The sequence below is a fragment of the Citrus sinensis genome, chromosome 5 (assembly GCF_022201045.2).
Source record: "Citrus sinensis cultivar Valencia sweet orange chromosome 5, DVS_A1.0, whole genome shotgun sequence".
Classification (NCBI taxonomy): Eukaryota; Viridiplantae; Streptophyta; class Magnoliopsida; order Sapindales; family Rutaceae; genus Citrus; species Citrus sinensis.
In genome coordinates this window covers 35,593,107-35,617,961 of record NC_068560.1, presented here as the reverse complement: position 1 = coordinate 35,617,961, position 24,855 = coordinate 35,593,107, and the positions used below count along the sequence as shown (strand labels likewise).

At 35.6% G+C, this 24,855-nt stretch overlaps 3 protein-coding genes across 10 annotated transcripts; 1 reads left to right on the top strand and 2 right to left on the bottom strand.

The window, feature by feature from the left end:
* Positions 1 to 1,347: 1,347 nt before the first annotated feature.
* On the bottom strand, positions 1,348 to 3,990 carry LOC102625998 (SUMO-conjugating enzyme SCE1-like). 3 transcript variants are annotated; one of them, XM_006473223.4, is made up of 6 exons: positions 3,632 to 3,987; positions 3,429 to 3,509; positions 2,559 to 2,711; positions 2,346 to 2,459; positions 2,149 to 2,236; positions 1,348 to 1,686 (listed from the first exon to the last, which is right to left on the bottom strand). In XM_006473223.4, exons 1-5 carry the CDS (start codon positions 3,701 to 3,703, stop codon positions 2,174 to 2,176), a joined length of 483 nt encoding a protein of 160 aa, XP_006473286.2. In that variant the 5' UTR covers positions 3,704 to 3,987; the 3' UTR covers positions 1,348 to 1,686; positions 2,149 to 2,173. The 3 variants fall into 3 exon arrangements, with proteins under 3 accessions (XP_006473286.2, XP_024952076.2, XP_006473285.2); XM_025096308.2 differs by lacking the exon at positions 2,149 to 2,236 and having other exon boundaries at positions 3,632 to 3,990; XM_006473222.4 differs by having other exon boundaries at positions 1,348 to 2,236; positions 3,632 to 3,985.
* A 4,534-nt stretch (positions 3,991 to 8,524) lies between these two features.
* On the top strand, positions 8,525 to 20,279 carry LOC102625522 (kinesin-like protein KIN-4A). 2 transcript variants are annotated; one of them, XM_006473220.4, is made up of 26 exons: positions 8,525 to 9,412; positions 10,330 to 10,476; positions 10,572 to 10,721; positions 11,711 to 11,964; positions 12,336 to 12,523; positions 12,604 to 12,728; positions 13,030 to 13,066; positions 13,224 to 13,315; positions 13,429 to 13,539; positions 13,789 to 13,902; positions 14,125 to 14,218; positions 14,417 to 14,526; positions 14,933 to 15,031; positions 15,121 to 15,234; positions 15,320 to 15,436; positions 15,550 to 15,630; positions 16,391 to 16,462; positions 17,121 to 17,214; positions 17,450 to 17,481; positions 17,577 to 17,674; positions 17,750 to 17,848; positions 17,957 to 18,178; positions 18,520 to 18,682; positions 18,965 to 19,120; positions 19,207 to 19,526; positions 19,874 to 20,279. In XM_006473220.4, exons 1-25 carry the CDS (start codon positions 9,290 to 9,292, stop codon positions 19,417 to 19,419), a joined length of 3,105 nt encoding a protein of 1,034 aa, XP_006473283.2. In that variant the 5' UTR covers positions 8,525 to 9,289; the 3' UTR covers positions 19,420 to 19,526; positions 19,874 to 20,279. The 2 variants fall into 2 exon arrangements, with proteins under 2 accessions (XP_006473283.2, XP_052297914.1); XM_052441954.1 differs by lacking the exon at positions 8,525 to 9,412 and adding an exon at positions 9,757 to 9,872.
* Positions 14,729 to 24,614, bottom strand: LOC102624757 (uncharacterized). Of its 5 annotated transcripts, none has more exons than XM_015528879.3 (3): positions 24,216 to 24,613; positions 23,616 to 23,988; positions 14,729 to 15,114 (listed from the first exon to the last, which is right to left on the bottom strand). In XM_015528879.3, exons 1-2 carry the CDS (start codon positions 24,405 to 24,407, stop codon positions 23,623 to 23,625), a joined length of 558 nt encoding a protein of 185 aa, XP_015384365.2. In that variant the 5' UTR covers positions 24,408 to 24,613; the 3' UTR covers positions 14,729 to 15,114; positions 23,616 to 23,622. The 5 variants fall into 5 exon arrangements, with proteins under 5 accessions (XP_015384365.2, XP_052297916.1, XP_006473282.2 ...); XM_052441956.1 differs by lacking the exon at positions 14,729 to 15,114 and adding an exon at positions 20,040 to 20,824 and having other exon boundaries at positions 24,216 to 24,614; XM_006473219.4 differs by lacking the exon at positions 14,729 to 15,114 and adding an exon at positions 22,572 to 22,906 and having other exon boundaries at positions 24,216 to 24,614.
* Between the last annotated feature and the right edge of the window lie 241 nt (positions 24,615 to 24,855).

The window sequence follows — 24,855 nt, the reverse complement described above, 5'->3', positions numbered from 1 at the left end:
CTTGGTTCGACGGAAGATTCTTTAAATTGTCGGAGAAATTACAGGTTCCGTCTCCCCACTTGAGTTTTCATATATAGCTGACTAGCTGACATTTGAAGCTGAAGCTATACTAAGAATGCTGCCAATAATGACTCGGCCAATCTCGGGTAAGCAATTTTATATCCAGAGGTTGGTTACTCGGGTGCTAAGATTAGGAGTGGATGGAGGTTGGGGCTAAGACATGGACTCAATGGATAGAGGAGGAGTTTAATTGTGGTAAAGCAGATGATTGAGAAGGCTGTGAGCGAATCCTCGGGTGCCAGTGAAATGACAATTTTTTAATATCGTGTCTATTTTCAAGGCTTTCCTAATTTCCTCTAGCTTATGCTAATTAAATTCTACTCTCTTCAGTTGGTTATAGGACTATGCGAAACAGAACTTAATAAACTGCCATCCAATTCTTCGTCAGCATATAAAACAAAACGCCATAAATTGACTTCTTCAATCATATGTCCCCGCACAATAAATAAATAAATAATGGATCTCATTTGGAAGGCTAAATATGGCCAGTGCTACGGTACGTTGATAGTAACATACGCCACACACAGCAACAGTAGCAGATCCCACCATGAGTACTGTTGCTGTGTGTGAATGTACGTTACGATTAACGTAACGAAGGGGCTCCCGGCTAAATATATTCAGCATATTTCAGTATTTCACTCCACAAATATAACCAGCGCATTTTAAGAATCAGACCATTCATTTATTGTCAGATGAAAAGTTCTAAAAGACCATCAAAAAGGTGACTACAAGGATGGTAGAACAGACTAACCATAGATGACAGTAATAGATGGGCGCCACAAGTTTTGATACTTGAACATCCACTTGATTAGATGGTGTTTGGCAGTGGGACTGCAACTCCATACTTCCAAGGGTGAGTGCCTGACTTCCGAAGGTCATATTAGCTAGGCTAGTTCCACAATGAAAAGCTGGTAAGTGAAGGGCCTAGATTCGGGGTACCAATAGGCACCAAACATTAGGTAGATGTTGGAAACTGAGGAGTCACCTCAAATTAAGAAAGGTAAGATCAAGAAGGCACATATGCAGTCATGAGAACAGTGATATATCAGTACAGATGGGGAAAAATGCAAAACCATCTGAAGGAAATGGCAAAGAAGGCAGTTGTACAAGGAACATAGGATCTCCAAAGGCACAAATGGATGGACAAAATGGCATTTTTAACTGTTAATTGTATCATGCGAAGTTATAAACCTTTGATATTACCACAGGCTATCAAATTTTACCAGCAATTTCTCAAATGCCACCAAGGGCAAAGCCTTGAAACACAGAAGAGGTGGAAATCAGATATCAAGAAATAACCCACTGTATTGAAAAAAAACATATACGCATATACAAGTGTCAACCTTCATATCTACAAGTACTAGAAATCAACTCAATTGTTGTTTTGTCAAAGCAGAAGTAGCAGCATATACTACCATCATTTTCTCAGGTTGTCACCCTCAGCTGATCCACCAGAATCCTCCTCCCAGTGGCATCACATACCATCATCATTTTCTCAGGTTCTCACCCAAACTCACTTTCCACACTTATACATTTGCTGACGCCACTTTCTATCATCAGCTTTTACATGTCGTTCCCAGTATTTTCACACATTCACCTTGCTAATCCCAACCCACTCAGATTTTACTGCAATTGCAAGTACCCCATATCAACCAAGCACATCAAATAAGCAACAAATTATTTAAGCAACTTACAACACAGCAATACCACCCGCTAATCATTGAGGTACCTGTATCCAGAAAAGAACTGTATAGTCTTAAATGCCAAAAAATTTCATAATTATGTATTAGCAACTATATCACCTACTCCATCTTTGTATACTTAATTGAAAAGCCAACACATAACTTCATTACAATCAGCATAATTTGCAATATCCATAACTACCAGCATAATTTGTAACACCCTTAAAAGTTGCCAAACGGTCAACAGAACAAGAAGAAAACAAGACAGCCAATAAAAGCACCCTTCACAAATGATACAGGTAGCATATTATAACCATGTTCAACACCAAAGTTGGTGCACTTGTAACTGAGTTTACTGTAGTAAATAATGATAGACATAAACCATGTGAGGTAACAAATGAGTTACTCATATCCATTTAAGCAAGCTTGCATTATAGAACAGGTGGATATTGCTTGGCCTGCTGTCGCACCCTTCTCTTGTACTCGGCAGGATCCTGTTCATGTCAAGCCATATTGCTTAAGGAAAAGGCCGCATTCTTTAATACTAAGAATGGAAACTACAGTAAACTTAAAACTGAGAGTTTATATGAACCAATAAAGCACCTGGATGAAAAGCTGGTATCCATCAGTTTGTGCAGGATCAGCAGGATTGGGTTGATCCAGCAAATCCTGAATGCCCACTAAAATTTGCTTCACAGTAATGGCAGGTCTCCACCCCTAGAAGAAAGCCATCATGTCATCCAAACTAGAAATTTTAGCTAATCCACTACCATACATAATTTGGAAGTATATGACAAAGCGGCAAGAAGTACTTACATTGTCCTCATTGAGGATTGACAGGCATACTGTTCCAGAAGGGTAGACATTAGGATGAAAGAAACCTTGAGGAAACTTACACTTTGGGGGTTTGCTGGGATAGTCTTCGCTGAAGTAGAGAGTAAGAGGAAAGTAGCCACCTTCCCAATCAGTCTGCAAGATTAAGAAGGATGGTATTATTCAAATGAGGCAGTAACATCTCATTGTAATCACTATGGGTACTAACAAGAAAGTAACCATACACATCCCTGAAAACTTAAAGCTAAGCCCTGCCTCTTTTTTTTTTTCAGTGGGGGAAAAAAAATAAAATTGTAAATCACCATAAAATTGTCTAAAATTGGAGATTCAATAGTGGACAAGCAAATGGCACCAGTATCTCCACTCTGTCTGTTAAACTAATCATCTGATATTGTTTGCATCTCAAAAACGTAATCAACAATATCGATCTTTTAGTTGATGGGACATTTAGACAAGACTGGAATTTGGAGCATCCAGCAAATTTAAACTGAGACTACATCTTCCAAATTACTGGGCATCTTGAAAAGAGCCGCGGGACAAGAAACAGGGGAATAAAATTGATAAGAACTACAAAACTGTACAGTAATCCCCGAAGGGCAGAGATCAGACAATGCTGTATAAAAGGTAATACAATTAAAAAACATCATTGATAGCCTCACATTGACAGATAATTGAAGAATATATGAAAAATATAACAACTTTTAATTCTAAGCCCTAACTAATACACAGTACCTTGAATCATTCAAAGGTTTAAACTTCGAGATCAAAACTTTATACAAAGGCGCCCCCCATCCGCCCCCCCAAAAAAAAAAAAATCACAACTTTCATTCTCTCAGTAAAAGAAAGACTAACCCCAGTCTTGCCAGGAATGATACACTCCCAGATCATCAAATTCACGGAACCATCTTTGGTTTCAGGCTTGGCCACAAAACCCTATAACAGGAAATCAAACCTCACAACATTTGTGCAAATAAAATGGAGAGACACAGAACTGAAAATAGCGAGCGGTTAAAACGACAAAAAGGAAAAATTTTTTAAAAAAAATTATCAAATACGTGGGGATGATTCTTGCGCCAGGCTTTTCGCTCCTCTGTAAGACGGCCGCGAGCAATACCACCACCCGACATGATGACTCTTACGTTTGAATTATGATCGCTTGTATAACTAACTGTATTAATCAATGTTTGTTTGCAGAAGAAACAAGCTTATGAGTACCGAGTACCGAGTACCGTGTACGTGCTTGCTGCCCGGGATGTTGACTTCTGATATTCTTAAACGGAAGATTGAAGCTTACGCAACTTCCATGCTTCTATATTTCACGACGCCGACTCGAAGACGAAGATATGCTTCGTCCTTTTAGCCATTTATTTATTATTTTACTTTCTTTTTTCGACTTTTTTTAATTCTCTGCACCGACATAACATAAGGGAATTTTTCTTTTTCTAAATGCTTGCCATCACGGACCATTGACCAATCATTTTTAGGCTGGGGCTAACTCACCAATTTCCTCCCTACCCTATTTAATTATGAATTTTATTATATAAATAATTTTTAAGTGAAATTAATTGAACCTACCAAGTTTTTTTTCCTATATCTGTTTTAAAAAATAAATTTATTATTAAAATTTAAAAATCTCAAATTTTCAAATTGTTTCTTCATTAATATTTTTCATCCTACTTTACTATTATATATTGTCTCTATTCTTACATTCTGTACATTAAACACTCAATTTTACTATTTTATAATTTATTTTTTGGTATTTCTTATAAGATCGTGATCTTTATTTTATGCTTTCTGCATATAAGAATTTTTTCTTTATATTCATCAACTTTTATGTTTAGTAAAAAATAATTTCTTGATATTTATTAATTTTATGGCTAATAAGAAATTGTTGATATTCAATTTAAATGTTGCTTTTGTTTATCTTAGTTTGTGATATTAATTAATTATTTACAGTTAAAAAAAAATATCCGAATGAATTAATGAGAATTAATGAAATTGAGATGAGAAAAAAAGGAAACGGTTAATTAAGTAATTTTATTAAAAATTATTTAAATAATAAAATTCTTAATTAGAAAAAAGATGTAGGAAGGAAATCAGTGGGTTCAAATAGTCTCACTCATAATTTTTTTTAAAAATTACTTAATTAATTATTTATTTTAATTTTCTTCTCAATTTCATAAATTCTCATCAATTCATTCATAATAGATTAGTGAATAGTAATTTTAAAATTTTATTTTTAATAATAAAATATTTTTTAAAATGGGTATAAAGAAGAATTTGGTGGATTTGAATAACCAACCCTTAATTTTACTTTGTTTCTTCCATGATTCATATTTGTGTATTACAACCTTTTTAGTACAAACTTGAAACTTATTTATTAATACAGTAGTCCTTACCGAGAAATTTTTAATTGAATTTTATGACACCCCTCTCTCTCTCTCTCTATTTATATCTGAGGAGCGGAGAGTGTTTGAGCCCACTCACTTGGTGTTGAGTTAAAGTGAAAGTGTAAAACAATGCACTAGTATGATTTTTTATTTCGGTCTCCTTTTTCGAAATTTTCATTTCAATATATATATACACACGCACACACACACGTATGTCTGTTGAAGTTTGAGTTTGTTGGGCTTTTAAAGTAAAAAATGGCCCTAGAGTTTGTTGGAGCCCAAAAAGGGCTCAGCCTGGTACAAGATTTGAACGCATAAACCAGATAAAAGACAAGACTCTCTGCAGCGAGTAATGGAAAGTTGGAAACATCAAACTTGTTCCAACTTGGGCATCGCTTGTAAATAATGTAAGCACAATAAATCACTCATTTGGGAAGGATTTTTTTTTTTGGGGATAAATTTTGAAATGTGTAACAATACCCTTCCTTTCAACAGTTGAAAATGAGCCCGAGGTCACATTGGAATCTCTTTCAATTTCCAAACTCCTCTCCCTCTTCAAGCGTTTAAACTGTAAACTCGTAAAAATGTTACACTACATAATCGACATTTCCAAAATGTGATTTGAGGTCTATGCTTTTTGGTTCATATGAGGAGGGGTTAACTAAACAAAGAGAAGATATGGATTTGTGAAGACAACTTTCAAATTCCAATCTCCCCTAAAATAAGTGACTTCTACGGAAGCAAGTGCTAGTGTGCTCTTCTAATCCTCACAAGGAAGCAATATGACCCTAAACGAACCCAGAATTGCCAAATATCATTGACCTTAAAATGTTAATCAGAACAATGATTGAATGAATGATATAGCATGGCCATGAAATTGTTGGAAGACTTGTTATGTGGCCGAAGATTATCCACGTTAACATTCATCAACACATTCGATTTGGATGAATGAATATCACTAGATACAAGTAGCAACAGAAAAAGTATTTCCATTTCATGAGAGGAGCCTGCCCCACAGCTAGATGTATGCCTATCCACGCAATGAAGCATGCGCATAATGAATTCTAGCAATATTGCACATGCTATGTCTCCACACTCTTCAAAATCAAATGCTTTTTAAGCTTAATAACTTAAAGGTTCTGTATAAGAGGGGGAAAAGCTTGAGCTTTCGCTGCGATATTGCAGTTTATATCCAAGACAATGTATGATGGAGAAGAAAAACTAAAAATAAAGCACCATTAGATTGTATATTGGCTTTGGGTTGACAAAAGGGCCACGGTGATCATTATGCCTATGTGGAATCATATCTCCTCTATGGATGAAACCCTTTAAGATTATGTTAAATGTGCTTAAAAATGAGTGCTACTCAGAACAATGGGATTGGACATTAAGATATGCACTCCAAACTTAGTTTAATAACGGTATTAAAAATTATTCACGTAAATAAAAAAGAGCTGCTTATGGGGCTGTGATAGAATGAGAGGGGACAGAAAGAGGGCGTCTGGGATAAAAAAGTAAGGACTGAGAAATGAGAATCATAGTGTGATGTAAAGCAGGTAGGAGCATGTGATGCTAAGCTCCACATAACGAAAAAAGTCGGGTGACACTGGGGGTAGAATAAAGAACGCACTTCTGCAGAAGTAGCAACTGGTCTCTGAAATTTAATTAGTAAACTAAAAAAGCTATGGACTTAATTTTCCCCCAGTCACGTTGTTGCATACTTGTACTGTTCTCATGATCCAGTGATAACGCAGTGTTGGGTTTCCGTCGGGGGATTGACAACAAGACAACTTGAAGAGCGCATACGTAGTATTAGAAGAACCGTGTGACAGAATTAATCCCTTTTGCTATACAAGAAGTATCATCGTAATTCTTCTTATATTATAGGTTAAAATTGCAAAATACAATGTCTGGACAAAGCTGATGAACCAGCGCAAGTCATTAAGTGGGGTCTCTGTGGTTGCTTGGTGTGCATCCAAACTAACGGCCGAATTGGGAAAAATGAAAAATCCAATGAATGGAGAGTTAGGTCGTGAAACGAAACTTCAGATTAGGATCTTTGCATCAGCTTTTTTTTTTTTTTTTTCTTTCCATCATTTTCTTGCCCTCGCAATTCTTTCTTGTGAATGAAGCACGCAACTGGATAGATTACTGCAGAAGCCAATTGGATTGGTTTCCCCAGCGGCTTGCTTAACTTGCAGTCTACCGCAGCAAAGAAAAAGGCTACGAAAGGCAGAGGAATGGTAAAATTTTACCCACCCGCCAACATGGCAAAGTCACTTGTACGTTATTAGACCTTTTAACGGGTTAATTAGGAAATACGTCCACATTTGCACAGCACCTGAGAGATGGGAAATAATTGTCAAGATTTAGATACTCTCTATTCTTTTTCAAAATTTGCAATATTAGTTGGTTACGCTCTCCCAGAATGGAAATATTATAATGACAAGAACAAGATGTTTCAGCTAAGGCCCACTTAAAAAGGTGAGGCACGCTCCATTATGTGGTAGGGAAATCTTATCAAACCTTCTAAAACCTTATTTTATCGTTTATGCATTTCTGTGAATACAAAAAATCACAGTAAAAATCATGTGATTTGACCCCGTGATGATGCTTGCAAAACCAATTTAGCCTGCTTAAAATGCAATCCTAAAATCCTCAACATCGCTGTCAAAACTATTTATCTGACAGTTTCATGTAACAGATACGCTGGTCCAATGCCGGCCAAAACGTGCTCAGCCCTATGTTTATCATCACCGAAGGTCAGGTTTATCTACTTCCAGGGTCTGCTTTAACCCCTATTAAACGACCCCATGAATGCTCAACACTAAGCACAAATTGTTCCATTACACTGATCGGCTCGTGCACCGCACGTGTTTTCCTGAGCCACAAAAGTACATTTGGTGCAATTATGCAAGGGACTCGCTCACTGATCTGATCTGATCTAGCTAGCTCCTTTAAACCATAAAGAGAGAGAGATTTCGAAAAGGCTTTAATGATAATTAAAATCTAAGGTCAGAAAACAGAAAATGGTCGTAGGTCATGATATAATTTGGTTTGTATCCACAGGATAAGCCGGGTGCGTTGGCATGACACAGGAAGATGATCCTTCAAGTTGCAAAAGACCAAAGATGAATTTATGAACTGCTTCAAAATCAGTAAAAACATGGGGACCAGTTTCGGTCTGACCAAGTTTTTAAAGTGGGGTCCAGTCAGGTCTACAGACACTAAAAGGCCATGTGAGGATGGGAGACCACCAGCTGGCTATGTCCATTGTGTGGGTCTCTCTCTCTCTCCCACCCCACCCTTTCCTTTACTTCTCTTCCTCTACCATTGCCAGTACCACCTTCCCCCACATCACTTTCTTCTTCCCATCAAATACCAAAACTCATTGACAACGCTACTATTATTATTTTTTTAATTTGTTTTTTAAATCAAGACCTTGGCAGTTAGGTAATGAAAATTAATATTCATTTGTTTCGCATTTATTATTTTTAAGCTAGTGTATGTTCTAATAAAATTGTACATAATTTAAGGACGGTTCACTTTCTTCTCAATCATAGAGCAAATCCCGTACATGCACTGCACATGCAAAGAAAAATTTAGTTGTACACGGAGTCCTCTTTAGTCTGCTCGTGCCCAAAACTTCTCAAAGAAATCGGTGTATGATTCCATGTCACGTGGCTTGTGTGCTGTGCCATCTCCTCTTTTTTCTACTGTATTGTGGGGACAATCATGATTTGTATTCTTGTATTATACGTGGAAGAGGGAGGGTAAAACCGTAAAAGTGATCCGGGAAAGTCGGGGACGACGCCATGAGGGAAGGAAGGTGAGAGCCGTTGTGTGAGGAGAAGGGCAAAATGGGAAAGAGTGTCATGAAAGTTTAACTTTTGCGCACACACAACCGTGAAAGCTGTTGTGATGCAGTGAAGCCTAAGGAAAATGATAGTGGTTGTTGTCTTTGTAGTTAAACTGTTCGGTTGCTACTTGTACCCCTCTTTGTTCGCCATCCTCTAATTCCCCAACTACCCTTCTCTCTCTCTCTGTGTATCTAATCTTTTACCATTTTTTTTCCTACACATACTCTCTCTCTCTCTCTCTCTCTCTCTCTAACACATTGTCTGAAACTTAACTCTTAGTTTTCATATCTTGCTCCCTCATTAGCTTCATCACTTTCTTTGTCCGAAATTCTCCAAATTCTGAGACAATGACAGCGGTTTTATAGCTGAGACTGATTGATCTTTCAGACACAATAATAACGCTCGTTCTCTCTGTTCTTGCCGTTTCTGAAAAGTGTCTCGAATTAATCCGTAGCTGCTTCATATGGAAACTGGCGGTGGAGAGGATTGTTGCGTGAAGGTTGCTGTGCACGTAAGACCGCTCATTGGTGACGAACGTGCACAAGGTTGTAAGGATTGTGTCGCTGTCGTTCCCGGGAAGCCTCAGGTATGGATACTGCAGGAAAGTGGAAACACTACAGTAGTAAGAACGTGAATGTTCAGCGTGCGTGAATTCACTGTTAAAAATGTTATGAAGATCTGGATCTTAAGGGGCTGAACAGTCTTGTGAGAATTTTGAGAGTCTTGCATTTTTGACTTGGATGAGAGAATTTAGTCATCACTAGTTACTTCCGCTGATTGGATTAGTTTCATAAGTTCCAATCAGAGGCAATGGCTGCGCTTGTTGTTTGTTATGATGCAATTCAGGAAATTCCTTGCCATGGCCTTTGTTTGCTTTTATGGAAAAACGTTAGAATAATCAGACTGGTCCATTTACTCTCTTCTGTAAAGCCTGTCCCTAAGCTTATTGGTGTAAATTACGAGTATCCAGCTTTTCCCCATAGTGGTCCTCAGCTAATTAAGTTTCAGGAGATAAGGAAAAAAAATTAATTAAATTGAACAGTGCCGTAAGTCTTCTTGCTATTTCTTTTGTAGCCTGTTCACTGCGTCTGCTACATTTCATATTGGCAATCGGTATATTATTAATCTGAATTACATATGCATTTTTGTTGTTTACTATAAGATCAAGCTAAAGCTTCTGCAACTTTCTGGAATCACCCAGCTTGTCCCCGTCTCTATTCTCATATTTTGAAGTATTTCTATGTAAATATGATTAATATCTATGGTACTTTGTGTATGAAAGGGCCAAACATGGTACACCATTTTAGCACTTAAGCTGTCTCATAAATATTCCTTCCGTTTCATACTGAGTAACAGAATTTCCACTTGTGAATTAAGTTTAACAGGTTTCTAGAGTTTCAGTAGTTATAAGATATGAATTGCAGTGCTTGCAATTTTGTGAATGTTTGTGTCTATATGTGCTTGCGTGTGTGTTTTCTGATGCTGGTTTTTACTATGCTGCAGGTACAAATTGGGACACACTCCTTTACTTTTGATCATGTATACGGGAGCACTGGTTCTCCTTCATCTGCCATGTTCGATGAATGTATTGCTCCACTTGTTGATGGTTTGTTTCAAGGGTATAATGCAACTGTTCTCGCTTATGGTCAGGTAAAGATTATGTTCCGTGGAAAAAGCTGCTCAATTGAAGCAATGTATGCTTGAGTAATCATCTTTCTTTCAGTTAACGTTTCAATATGTTACAGACAGGATCTGGAAAAACATATACAATGGGAACTGGCTTCAAAGATGGATACCAAACGGGAATAATTCCTCTAGTTATGAATGTTCTGTTCAGCAAAATCGAAACTCTAAAGGATCAAACCGAATTCCAATTGCATGTTTCCTTCATTGAGGTTTGTTGATGCCTTTCTTCTTCTTCGTATATCCATCAGTTACACTCTGTGGTGCCATCTTCTATATATGAGCCTCAGCATTGTTCTCTTAAAAATTTATCAAGTTCAGTACAAACATCAGTCATATGACTGAAAATCTATGTTCCTCCTCGCAACACAGAAAAATCCCTGCAAGAGAAAATTTGATAAATTTTGTTAAAGTACTAAACAGGATATATTTATCTAGTATTTGTTGCTTGTCATGAAGTCATATGAGATCAAAAGGTGTCTATCATATTCATCATGTAGCTTCATTGTTTTAAATCATTTTCTAACTAGTTAGATTCGATATTCCTTGTTGTGTACATTTGATTCACTTATGCATCATAGTCACCGTAGTTCTAATTTCTAGCTACCTTATGTTTTTCTGGCATCCTGTTTTAATGAGACTTTCAATCTTTGTTGAGTTGAGTTTCCCTATCAAACAATGTACCACTGAAGCTCCGGTTTGAAGAATTTTTGTCACAATCGGGTATTTTCTGAAATATTATGTGTTTCCAATATAATGATTATTGTGATAAATATCTAACTAAAATCCTGTGTCAGAGATCCTAAAAGAAGAATTACGAGATTTGCTACACCCACTTGTTTGAACAAACCAGATATGAGATAAAGATGTCTATTATATTCATCATGTAGCTTCTTTGTTTTAAATCATTTTCTCAACTATTTCAATTTGAGATTCCTTGTTGTGTACATTCTGTTCAGTTATGCAACATAGTCACAGTAATTCTAATCTCTAGCTACCGTATATTTTTTTGGCATCCTGTTTTACTGAATGAAACTTTCGATCTTTGTTGAGCTGAATTTCCCTATCAAACTATGTACTGCTGAAGTCATGGTTTGAAGAGTTGTTTACATAATTGGGTATTTTCTAAAATATTATATGTTTCTAGTAGAATGCATTGTTGTGGTAAATATCTAACCAAAAAATCCTGTGTTGTCAAAAGATTCTAAAAGAAGAAGTACGGGATTTGCTAGATCCCCCTTGTTTGAACAAACCAGATACTGCAAATGGACACGCAGGAAAAGTAACTGTACCCGGGAAACCTCCAATACAAATCCGAGAAACATCAAATGGTGTTATTACGTTGGCTGGATCCACTGAAGTTAGTGTTAGCTCACTAAAAGAAATGGCGGCCTGTTTAGAGCAAGGATCATTGAGCAGGGCAACTGGGAGTACAAACATGAACAATCAATCAAGGTAAATCTTTACTACTCTGTTTTGATCAGTTACATTTAAGTTTAGGTAATTTCATCTATAACTGCTATTTGACAATATCCTTCCATCATATGGAAAAAGATCTTTATCTTTCCAAATTTGTCATGTACCTTTCCAAATATGAGTTCAGTATTTTTGGACATACTGGGATCATACAAAGATTTCTCTCCATAAAAAAAAAAGTTTCCCAAATAAACCTTTTGAATATTGTATTTGTGTAACATGCTGGTTTGAAAAACATTGCATCTCTATAATGACTGTAAAATCTACAGTAGCTATCAGATTTTTTAATTTTTTGAGAGGTATTATCAGATTTGTTAACATGTGTATATTTTTGGTATGTGTTCATACAGTCGTTCACATGCCATCTTCACCATCACCCTAGAGCAAATGCGTAAGCTTAGTCCAGTTTCTCTGGGAGACAGCAGTCCTAATGAGAGTATGAATGAAGAATATCTATGTGCCAAGTTGCATTTGGTAGATCTTGCTGGATCAGAGAGGGCCAAAAGAACTGGTTCTGATGGTTTGCGTTTCAAGGAAGGTTGGTGGAGATTACTCATAAGTAGAATCATACTGTGCTTTTGGTCAAAACATGATAACAGAGCATTTACATTTAAACAGGAGTTCATATTAACAGGGGCCTTCTTGCACTTGGTAACGTTATCAGCGCTCTTGGTGATGATAAAAAGCGCAAAGAAGGCGTACATGTGCCTTATCGGGACAGTAAACTTACTAGGCTTTTGCAGGTAACTTGATGCGTCTGATGCAAGGGGTAAATTATCTAGTCTAGTTTGATAGTATAAAGAAGTATGGTCCAGAAAGATTGAACTATTGATAGGAATTTTTCTCCCTAAGCATTTCATACATAATCTGGTATTAGCCGGCCAGTTGATTGTGGAAATAATGGGTTGAAATGAGATGTGATTTTCAGAAACTCTTTAGGAGAGTCTATGATGATGTTTTTCTTAATTGTTATTGTGTTTTTTATTATAAATATTTCATCCTTTTCTATTTATATATTTAGACTAAGTTCAGGTATTTTGGCAGGATTCACTTGGTGGTAACAGCAGAACTGTTATGATAGGTAACTTATTTATCCTCAAGTTTGATCTCTGTAAATCCTTTATCTTTAATCATATATTCTAGTTCCTTCTTACCCTGGTTTTTCATTGGCAATCTCTGACATTTGATTGGTGATCTTAATGTTTTTTCTTATATCAATACAATTTTACCTTCTACAGCCTGCATTAGTCCTGCTGATATTAATGCTGAGGAAACCCTCAACACTCTAAAATATGCAAATCGTGCTCGAAATATACAAAATAAGCCTGTTGTAAGTTCAACAGAAAATTGTTGATTTCATTCTCTTTACACTTGTGTAAAGGCACAATCTTTTTCATGCATTTATGATTTTTTTTATTTCTGGTTTTGAATTGTCTTAAATAGGTCAACAGAGATCCCATGTCCACTGAGATGCTGAAGATGCGTCAACAACTAGAGTTTTTGCAGGCAGAACTTTGCGCCCGTGGTGGAGGATCTTCGTCTGATGAAGTACAGGTATCTGGTTCTAAATTTTTACCTTGGATATTCTGTTGATCATAAGAATTTTTCAATATTTTTATTCTCACATCTTCTTATATAGAAAAATTATACTGGATTAATTACTTTACGCTATGGTAAAACTTATGAGGTTCTCTATGTAAAGGATAGTTTGGTTTGAACAAACAAAATAATTATCAATTTCGTTTATGGAGATAGTTGTATCTTAATCGATTTCATAAGTTCTCTCATTAATCATTTGCCTAGGTTCTCAAGGAAAGGATTGCTTGGCTTGAAGCTGCTAATGAAGATCTTTGCCGTGAACTCCATGAATACCGCAGCAGATGCACTGATGTAGAGCAGCGTGAAACAGACGCTCAAGTATGTGAACATGTCTTCTGTCTTTTGGAACTCTTCCATTAGTTCTTTTCTCCTTTTGTTAAAAGATGGGAGATTTTATCTTTTGTGTTGCCCTCCCACAAAAAAAAAAAAAAAAGGACATGGGAGAGTTGACTATAATTCTTTAGTCATGATTATTATTACAGTTAGGCTTGATCAATGGATGATTCACTATACGTGTGAAATTGATACTTCATCTTTCAGGATGGTAGTCCTTGTCCTCTGAAAAGTGATGGGCTTAAAAGGAGCTTGAATAGTATTGAGCAAACTGATTATCAAATGGGTGAAAATATAACAGGTATGAAACTTCTCTGATATAGTAATTAGGTAAAATGTCTGTAATCATTGGTAAACTGGGTAAGCTTCAAAATGACTTCCAGTCTTCTACTTGTTCTTTCATCTATTGGATTGAATCAGTTTCTCTTTCAGATATTGTGAATTCAAGTTTCCTTTCAATGGATCTATGACATTGAGAATACAATGTCAATTTTGGCAGGTGATTCCAGAGAAATTGATGAAGTCGCAAAGGAGTGGGAGCACACACTTCTACAGAATTCTATGGACAAAGAGTTGAATGAATTGAACAGGCGTTTGGAGGAGAAAGAGGTACTTTTCATCAGAATATATATTTTTTATGTTTTTATTCCTAGTATTTGGCAATTTTGGGAACTGTGTATTCTTACTTCATTAACTTCTTACATAGCATGAGATAATAAGGGTAATGTACTTCCATTTAATCTCATCCTTCCTCAATCATCTGGAAGATAGTCTGGCTCAGTTTGGATTCCCATGAAAAAATATTTGATGATTTTTCTTTTTTTATTTTCATTTTTTTTCCTGGAATTTTACCTCTGTTTAAAGAAAAATCTTAAGAACTGTTGGCTGGTTCATGATTCTGGAGTAATTTTCTTCTACATTCTGACATTTCTTCTGTATATCTTCAACTTTTGCAAATCTTTTGGACAAAGAAGTCATCAGCACCCTTCATAATTTACATATAATGTCTGTGCAGTCAGAAATGAAACTTGTTGGTGGCTCTGACACTGCAGCACTCAAGCAACATTTTGGGAAGAAAATAGCAGAACTAGAGGATGAAAAACGAACTGTGCAGGTCAAAAAGAAGTTTATTGACCTGTTCTTCAATTTTCACACTCCTTGAAATAACAGATGACTCATCTCACACCTGTTTTATTGCTGCAGAAAGAAAGAGATCATTTGCTGACTGAAATTGAAAATCTTGCCTCAAATTCTGATGGGCAAACACAAAAATTGCAAGATGTACATGCCCATAAATTAAAATCACTTGAGGCACAGGTAATGTTGGCTTTTGTCACAATTCCATATAAATATCACAATTTAATTCAAGTAGTAAACAGTCTTCATAATCTATGCACAACAGATTCTGGATCTCAAGAAAAAACAGGAGAACCAGGTTCAACTTTTAAAGCAGAAACAAAAGAGTGATGAAGCAGCAAAGCGGTTGCAAGATGAAATTCAATTTATAAAGGCTCAAAAGGTTAACTGTCACTTTGGCTTTTAATGCATCGTGTTATTTTCAGTCCTTTTTTGTTGTCTCTACTCTGTCCACTGCTGATTTTCTTCTTCTTGTTCCCTTGCATCTTTGTGTAGGTTCAATTGCAACATAGGATAAAACAAGAAGCTGAACAATTCCGACAGTGGAAGGCTTCTCGAGAGAAGGAACTTTTGCAGGTGCTTTACTTGTTCTGTGAAACAAATAATTTGGAAAAGACATGCAGTATCAATATCTTTTATGCTCATTCTGGTAAATGATATATGTCCATTCGATTTCACGTAAGGGAAGATTATTGGGTGGAGCAGGAATAGTTGGGATCTATTGAATTCTCTTTTTATACAGAACACATTTTTCGTTTGTATCTTTGTTACTACTTGTTTGTAACTTTAAGGGGTGTGGTTTGGTCTTTCTGACAATACTGTTGAAATTCTACTTTAGGTAGTTAAGCCTGCAAACTACAAAACTTGTTCTCATCTTTGCACAATGTTATGTAGTGCAATTTTGTTGCATGCACTTTTGTTCCTTTAAACCCTAAACTCCCGGTGGCAGTACTCAGTATTATAAATTCGTTTTTAAGAATTCTAGCAGCTGGTTATGACTGCCAATAAATAATTTGAATTAAAAGATTCAGCAAGCTGAGCAAGCTTGGATTCACCCCTGCATAAAGTCATATGATAATGTGTAGTCAAATTTACTAATTGCCAAAGCTGTTTTATATTTTTTTATTCATCCTGAAGGAGAACCTTTTTTTTTTAGGAGGTTAAATAAGAGAACCTACGGATTAGTTATACTTTAGATATTTGAATAAGGTAACGCAAACAAAACAATTAAACAAAGTATGTATAGAGTATGCTTCAGATCTGTAAACTTTATGAAGATATTGTCTGCATGTATGTATGTATGTTAACTTATTTATTCACATATCGATGAAAGCAGTTACGTAAGGAGGGAAGAAGAAATGAGTATGAAAGGCATAAGCTGCAAGCTTTGAACCAACGCCAGAAATTGGTGAGCAAATCTTTCCTGCTTGCTTATGTTATGAATCTATCTCAATAATATTTCCAAGAAGAATGTACCACTGAATGTAGCAATTTATTTGCCTCTTAAGATTTCCATCCTGACTTTGCCCTCACAATGTGGTGAAAACAGCAGATAATAGCAAAAAGTCTAAGAAAGCAAACTATCTGGCCTCAATTCCAATTTTCATTATATATGTTTGCTGCTTCTTCAAATTTGTTTTATCAGCTAGATTCTTATCATGGGTTTGTCTCCCTCAAACCCTGTTTGCTATGTTTCCGACTTTTTGGCATGTTCAGTTGCTGCTATCATATTTAAGGCTGTTTCACTTTGACAAGTTAAGAACCTATTATGGAAGTTTCGCTTTAAATGCCGAATTGCCCAAAATATTATAATTGAAATTCAGTATGTTCTAATTCCTGAGTTGATATTTCAAAATAATCTAATAAGGAACGAATTGACCTCAAGAAAGAAAAAGTGGAACCCATTCTAGTTGAGTCCATTTCAAGTATTACTCTGTTCAAAAAATAAAAAATAAAATAAAATTATTAGTCTAGTCCATTGCTTAGGTAGAAAAGGCTTCATAAGTCTCCCTGATTTATACGTATTAGAAATAAACTGTTAACTGGAACAAATTTCTTTCATGCAGGTTCTTCAGAGAAAGACTGAAGAGGCTGCAATGGCCACCAAGAGGCTAAAAGAGTTGTTGGAATCACGTAAATCTTCTGCCCGTGAGAATTCAGGTAAACTTTTCACTTTCAGTTTTACCCTTTTATGGCTGATGACTAGAAAGCCCTTGTCTCAGGTAAACATACAGCACCTCTTATATAAAGATTAGAAAATCCATCACTCTTCATCACATACTTGATCAATGGTTACTATACTGGAGGGGCTATTTGTTTACCAGATACATGGCATTTTTAGACCATGGGCCTCTGCTTTTATACTCAATTTATCTAATTTCATGCTATCTTCCAGCTGTCACAAATGGAAATTTAACAAATGGGCAGGTAATGATCTTTGCTTTCTCTTTTACTGATAAGTTTTATTTTTAATAAATTTGTATAATTCTCATTAATACTTTTGAATTAATTGATATATGTAGAGCAATGAGAAATCCTTTCAACGGTGGCTTGACCATGAGCTAGAGGTCATGGTGAATGTGCATGAAGTTCGTTTTGACTATGAGAAGCAGAGCCAAGTGTAGGTTCATTATTTATATTTGTTTCCAATATGAATTAAAACGTTTTTCTTTATGCTAACACAAATAATCTGCAGACGAGCTGCACTGGCGGAAGAGTTGGCAGTGCTGAAGCAAGTGGATGAGTTTGCTTCAAAGGGACTCAGTCCTCCGAGGGGAAAGAATGGATTTGCTAGGTATAAGTTGTGAAAGTTATTTATTCACCCCAAATTATTTCCATTTTGATGGTCTGGGAATGATGAAGAATGGCTTGACGTGTTAACATGATTTAATTACTTGTTCAGAGTGTCCTCTATGTCACCAAATGCAAGAATGGCCCGAATATCTTCACTTGAGAATATGCTGAGCATATCATCTAATTCACTTGTAGCAATGGCTTCACAACTTTCAGAGGCAGAAGAGCGGGACCGTCTCTTCACTAACCGTGGACGTTGGAATCAGTTGCGTTCAATGGCTGATGCTAAGAACTTGCTTCAATACATGTTCAATTCTCTAGCAGATGCAAGGTGCTTTCTATTAAATAAATATAACCCAAATTATTTTATTTTATCTTTTTTCAGTTTCAGACTTTTTTTGGATATTGATACCTTTAGTTCCATGATTTATACAAATCTACTAGATTAACCGTGCTCAAAATTGATTGGAATTCCAGAGAGTGATATGCATCTCTAACGGTAGATCTGGTTAAGGATACATTAAATGGAATTTATTAAAAGAATTCCTTTAATCAGGGGGCCATTGATTTATATGCTTAAACCATAAAGATTTCACAGAACATGTACATACTCTTATTTGAATTCTGTGATTAGAGGTCAATTCTAAATAGCCCCTTGTGCATTTGCAACAGGTGTCAACTGTGGGAGAAAGATATAGAGATCAAGGAAATGAAAGAGCAACTAAAAGAACTTGTTGGTCTGTTGCGACAGAGTGAGGTAAGAAGAAAGGAAGTGGAGGAGGAGCTAAAATTGAGAGAACAGGCTGTTGCAATCACACTGGCTAAATCGGCTTCGGTGAGATTAGACGTCACTTGAGTTTTGTTCTTATGCATCATATAAAAACTTTTAGAACTTTATCAGTGTACAAATGAAGACTACTCTATCGGAAAGCACACATTGAGATGATTTTTGACAAAATTCTAGGACTTTTGAGGCCTATCTATAGGTTTGCCAAGAAATTGTGTTCATTTTAATGGTTTTCTTAATATTGGACGGAAGTGTGTTCAGCATTCTAGAGTTTGTGTTGCTAAACTTTTATTATTGTACATCTAACTCTTCATTCCTGGCCATGGACAGGGGAACTTGCACAATTCACTTGAACACTTTGCTGATGATACAAGTGGTCCTCCCTCCCCAATGTCTGTCCCGGCACAGAAGCAACTGAAATATACACCGGGCATTGCCAATGGCTCAATAAGAGAGTCAGCAGCATTTATAAATCAAAACAGAAAGGTTAAAGTCCTTTTCCATCCTTTATTATTAGATTGATATCCACCTTCCTACTTTGGCTGACATAAGCAGGTTTTGTGTTAGCTCAGAGGGTACCCCTTGGGCAGTTGTCAATGAAAAAATTAGCAGCCCTAGGACAGGGTGGAAAATTATGGAGATGGAAGAGAAGTCACCACCAATGGCTTTTGCAATTTAAATGGAAGTGGCAAAAGCCATGGAGACTCTCAGAATGGATCCGTCACAGTGATGAAACAATTGTGAGGGCAAAGCCTCGTCCACGGGCCCTGCCACATGCAGGGTGATATTCTGTGGTCCTGGTCACAAGCTTAATCTTGCTATACCTATACTAATCTCTGCACGAGTATGATCACAACCCATGGTGCCCGGACGAGCCACAAAAGGAGTGCAGGTAATGTATTCTTTACATCTATTTCCAGTCATATACTTAATGTAGTCTACATCATTGGGGCTAGTATTTATCACATTGTTATCTTCGCCTATGACTAAAAAGTATCGGGCTAAATTCTATTTGTTCTGGTAATATTACATGTATGGCTATGAGCAAACTTCTTCACTCATGTCAAGATAGTTGCAGAATGTTTTGAAAAGATAGTCAGAAACAAAATATAATTTCAGATGTCAAGTACTACATGAAAAATATTATGGTTGGGACGTCAGGCATGATATCTGGTTGGCCTTGATATTGCTCATAGCTTACATACAACAGAATCTTACACTTTCATTTGATGGATACAGAGTGAAGAGCTTCAAGGAGCTCGGATGGAAAAGTTAGGTTTATGAAGATTGGAAATTTTGGCTGTGATTAATGCAATAGGAGTACATTGTGTATAGTAGTGTTCTTGTCGTTGGTGGTTCCACCGCAAATTTGCCAGAAGGTGCTAGATACATGAGATTACACGGGTGGTGAAGAAGTGACACTCGCAGTTTCTATCAATAACAACACTTTTTTGAGGGATAAAGACACCCAAGCGCACAGACATCTGTACGAAGGTCCAGTCTAGTCTGATATATCTTTTTTTTTTTTTGGTGAAATAGTATTCAGTCCAATTAATTTTGGGTTTTATTGAGTGTAAGCGCAATATTGATTTTGTCGGTAGCAACTACTATCTCATTATAGTGAAAGAAAATTCTTTTCTCAATATTCGCCATTTCATTCCATTTCCACTTCCCAGCATAACGATGTTATTATATTTTTGTCATCCCTTGAGACATTAGTCCTTACAAATGCACTTATCTTACAAATGTACTTTGTGAAAACTCAAAATCAATATTTTACCAGATATTTGTAATAACAAACAAGTGTTGTATATTTGATACCAAGCTGACCAAGGGCACGGGCCAAGTGGTACTGGCACTTATGAAAAAGAATTGACTAAATTTTCGACCACCTTAATAAATAAGCTGTATTTTAGTTTATACCGTGAGGCAACCTTGACTATTCCATCTTCTACAGCAAATTACCAACTCACATACTGTACAGGTCGTACCTCAAGGAGTCTTGCTCCTACGACGCTTAAATCATTTCCAGCTGGAACGCACTAGTCCTCACTCCTCCATTTACTTTTTCTGTTTTCTTTGAACGAATGTACAAATATACAGAAATGGTCATTTAGACCTTTTTCCACTGTAGCTCTGATAGGTTTGGGGAATTCTTCCTAGCATCATGATCTTCTGGATAACTGACTACTGAAATTAATATCACTACCCATATAAAGATGTATTATTTTATTTACGGTGCGTTTACTTCGTGAAATAAAAATGGATTGTGAAAGAGAATGGGCTAGAATAAAAATGAGTTGGAATGCGAATGAAATTCCAATGTTTACTTGATAAAAATAAATAAAAATAAATAAAAATAAAAATGTGTTGAAATGTCATTGATGTGTTTACTTAACAAAATAAATAAGAATGAAGAATGACAAGAAAAATCAATTTATTAAAATACCCATAGTATTAAATAATATATTTTTCATTAACTAGATACATGTATAAATATTATTATAAAAATGATATTAATTAAAAAATAAAATTAATAATAATAATAAATGTGAATAATGATAATATTAATAAAATAAAATTAATAATAATAATAAATGTGAATAATGATAATATTAATAAAATAATAATAACAATAATAATCAATAATAACTAAAATAATAAAGGTAATAAAAAAGTTTAATAATAATAATAATGACATTTAAAATAATAAAATTAATTATGATTTAAACAAGAGTAATTCGAGAAATATGAAAAAAATGAAAGGAATACAAAAGTCAGTTCAGGAAATGAAAAATCTCTTTCCCAACCCCCCATAGAAATGGAATTCTCATTTCTTATTTCCAAATTGTGTTGGCTCCATACATTTTATTCTCATTCTCAAATTACATTTTACCAAACAAACGTGAATTTCAATCACATTCTTTAATTTTTATTCCCTAAACCCTTAAGTAAACACACTATCTACGGATAACATTTATGAATTCTCCATATGTCATTGTCTGAGTTTTCAGAACAACCCGCCATATGGTCAAAGGTACGGAGAGGGAAACATTACACTGAATATGAAGACATTTATGTTGTGTTTACTTGCTGGAGTAGGAGTGGGGAGTGTGGATTCCTCTCACTCCAGCGTTTACTTACTTAAAATGGAGAGGGATTGGAAGTCTCACTCCGTGGGCTCCACCCATTTTTGGAGTGGGGAGTGGGAGTGGGAATCCACTCCCACCTCTCCCATTTCTACCCTTTTTTTTATTTTATGTTTTATAATTAATAAAATAAAATAACTAATATTATATTTATTTAAATAATAATATTATATTTAACTAAATAATAATTTACATTGATTCTAAGTTAAAATTATTTTAAAATAATATTATTATATTAATAGAGAATTAATAAATATAATATTATTATATTAATAGAGGATTAATAAATATAATATTATTATATTTATTTTAAAAATAATAGTACTATATTTATTTAATAATAATAATAAATACTTTATTCTAAGAAAATATTAATTTTGTACTAAATAATATTATATTATTATTTTATATAATAATAAATTTAATATAATTATATTAAATAAAATAAAATAACATTTCATTTTATATTAAAATTACAATTAATAATTTATTGTTCATAATTCAGAATATTAATAATTATAATAAATTTACAAATATAATAAAATAAATATTATTCATTAAATATATTTTTTATTAGTTTTGTAATTAAAAATTATAATTCTTTAAATAAGGATAAAATTATAATTTGAAACTATTTACTCCCAATCCAAGACAAAGTAAACACATAAATTGGATTCTAATCTCCATTCCAGTGTAAGTAAACAACCTACTCTCACTCTCACTCCACACTCCCAATCCTATAATTCCCACTCCCCAAGATTCACAATCCAATCCAAAAAGTAAACGATACCTTATAGTAACATCCAATTGCATTAATTCTCTACAAATTGGAGTTATCTATTCTCTTCCTTCTACTCTTCCACTTCCATCAATTAAAATCAGGGAGAAAAAGTCTATTTTTTCTCTCAAGATGATCGAATCCAATCAATGATGCACCCAACAATCCACGAAAAAGCATTCAAGTTTCAAAAGCATCAACAAGTCCACAGACAAATTACCGGCCACAGGGCACCAACTATTCCATCCCGTCATAACTGATGACTCATGCTTGATTTATTCTTGCACTTCCTCGTTTCTTTTTCAGCAGCATATGAGCTAGATTTCATTGCTCATGTCCAAAACACTATTGCATGACGAAGAGAGAGAAAGACACAAGGGAGGGATATAATCAAATTAGCGAACTCTGAATGCGCAGTCTTGAAGTAATTAATGTACTAGATAGCAGAATATCTAGTAATTAAGACACAAGGGAGGGATATAATCAAATTAGCGAACTCTGAATGCGCAGTCTTGAAGTAATTAATGTACTAGATAGCTGAATATCTAGTAATTAAGACACAAGGGAGGGATATAATCAAATTAGCGAACTCTGAACGCGCAGTCTTGAAGTAATTAATGTACTAGATAGCTGAATATCTAGTAATTAAGACACAAGGGAGGGATATAATCAAATTAGCGAAAGCTGAACGCGCAGTCTTGAAGTAATTAATGTACTAGATAGCTGAATATCAGTGAATGCAGCCAAGCAGGTGGTGTTGGGTTTTGGGGACGTAAAAGACGGAAGACCTCCAGGAATAAAAGCACGCCATCCTCAAAATCTTTATATTACAAAGTATAGATATAGTAATATACTATTATAGTTCAGAGCTTTAAAAACCGCTTGATGGTAATTTTTACTTGCATTTATCTACAATGATGATGCAATTTAATCACTGCAAGAGTAGAGATTCGACACTACACTCACATAATGCAGTCAATTGCAATTCAAGTAGGACAATAGCTTAGTAGGTGCATCGAGGTGAAGAAAGAGCAAAAATATCAATGTCATATACCTCCGAATCAGAGTTTGCAACACCAATATGCATAGTGCTCCTCTTTCCGATGATTACTAACAAGACCCCCACACTGCAAACATACAAAGCTGCTTCCATCTGAGAATGCATCCAGCACAATCTGCGTTCTTCCAGTTTCTGCAAGTATAGAAGAGCCATCAGCATCCGGTGCAGTTGATGAACTAGCTATTTCGCATGGTGATGGTTCAACAGCCAGGGGTTGGGCTTCAGCAATGGCACATTCAGCAAATAAAGCAGCCAGCTGATCCATGGCAGTGTTCTCTTGCATTCTATTTCTGTACAATTCACGCGCACGGTGCAGTGATCGAAATACAGCTTCCTCCCCACCTCTGGTTCTCATCGCCATCACCACCTGTTTCGACCATTAATTAAATAATAAAATAAATTCCACAGGCTAAAGTGGCCATACCACATTCATTATTTTGAATATGAATACATCCCTATTCCTTAATACGCGAAAGATGTTGTAAAAGAAAATCAGGAATCAATGTTGTGGACGTCAAGTCATATTGACTGACAATCGTAACAATTTTTTTTTTTTTTACAAAGAAAATTTAAAAAAAAAAAATGATTTATTACCGCCTGGAGAGCCTGAGAAGGCCTGCCTTGGTTGATGAGCTGGCGAGCCAACGCGAGCAGCTCTCTTAGGTCGACGTCTTGGCCTTGCCACAGATGCTGCTGCGTTTCGGCGGCCGTGGCTGTGGCGGCGGCAGAGGCGGAGTCAGTTTCCATTACGTCGGTGTCAGAACGAAGATCCATGACATCTCTCATCTTATAACCTTCTCCTGCTCAATCATCAAATTACCTGCACGAATACCCTGAGATATTTATATGTTAATTTTTGTGTTATCTGCTAGATGATTCCAGCAAATTCTGCAACAGCGCACCACTCTCCCCTTTTTCCACTTGTTTGTCAATGATGATGTCCATGTACGTTACTTGGATTCATTGCCGAATTCGGGTTCGAATTTCTCACGAGGCGGGCCTGTTTTTAATTTTGGGTTTCAAGACTCTGTGGGCTCTCATTTTTACAGTCCTTTAATATATTCGATACAAAGACCCATCTTTCTTCTTGTTAAACCCGATTCCCACTATTACTCCAATTGTATATCTATTGTCAACTAAAATTATTAACATGCAAGTTGGCACTTCTTCGGTTCTTCCCTTTTATTTTAAAATGGAGGGCTTGCTTGAGTGTCCGAATCTACCAAACAGTTGA

What these genes read in the sequence shown, in the direction of transcription:
- LOC102624757 (XM_052441956.1), bottom strand. Translation starts at nt 24,407, where the DNA reads ATGAGAGATGTCATGGATCTTCGTTCTGACACCGACGTAATGGAAACT. An exon ending in CTTCTCAGGCTCTCCAGGCG is followed by an intron (nt 23,989 to 24,215) that starts GTAATAAATCAT and finishes TGGTCGAAACAG; the next exon opens with GTGGTGATGGCGATGAGAAC.
- LOC102625522 (XM_006473220.4), top strand. Translation starts at nt 9,290, where the DNA reads ATGGAAACTGGCGGTGGAGAGGATTGTTGCGTGAAGGTTGCTGTGCAC. An exon ending in ATATACAAAATAAGCCTGTT is followed by an intron (nt 13,316 to 13,428) that starts GTAAGTTCAACA and finishes TGTCTTAAATAG; the next exon opens with GTCAACAGAGATCCCATGTC. An exon ending in TTCTGCCCGTGAGAATTCAG is followed by an intron (nt 17,215 to 17,449) that starts GTAAACTTTTCA and finishes GCTATCTTCCAG; the next exon opens with CTGTCACAAATGGAAATTTA.
- LOC102625998 (XM_006473223.4), bottom strand. Translation starts at nt 3,703, where the DNA reads ATGTCGGGTGGTGGTATTGCTCGCGGCCGTCTTACAGAGGAGCGAAAA. An exon ending in GGCGCAAGAATCATCCCCAC is followed by an intron (nt 3,510 to 3,631) that starts GTATTTGATAAT and finishes TTCCTGTTATAG; the next exon opens with GGTTTTGTGGCCAAGCCTGA. An exon ending in TCATTCCTGGCAAGACTGGG is followed by an intron (nt 2,712 to 3,428) that starts GTTAGTCTTTCT and finishes TTAATCTTGCAG; the next exon opens with ACTGATTGGGAAGGTGGCTA.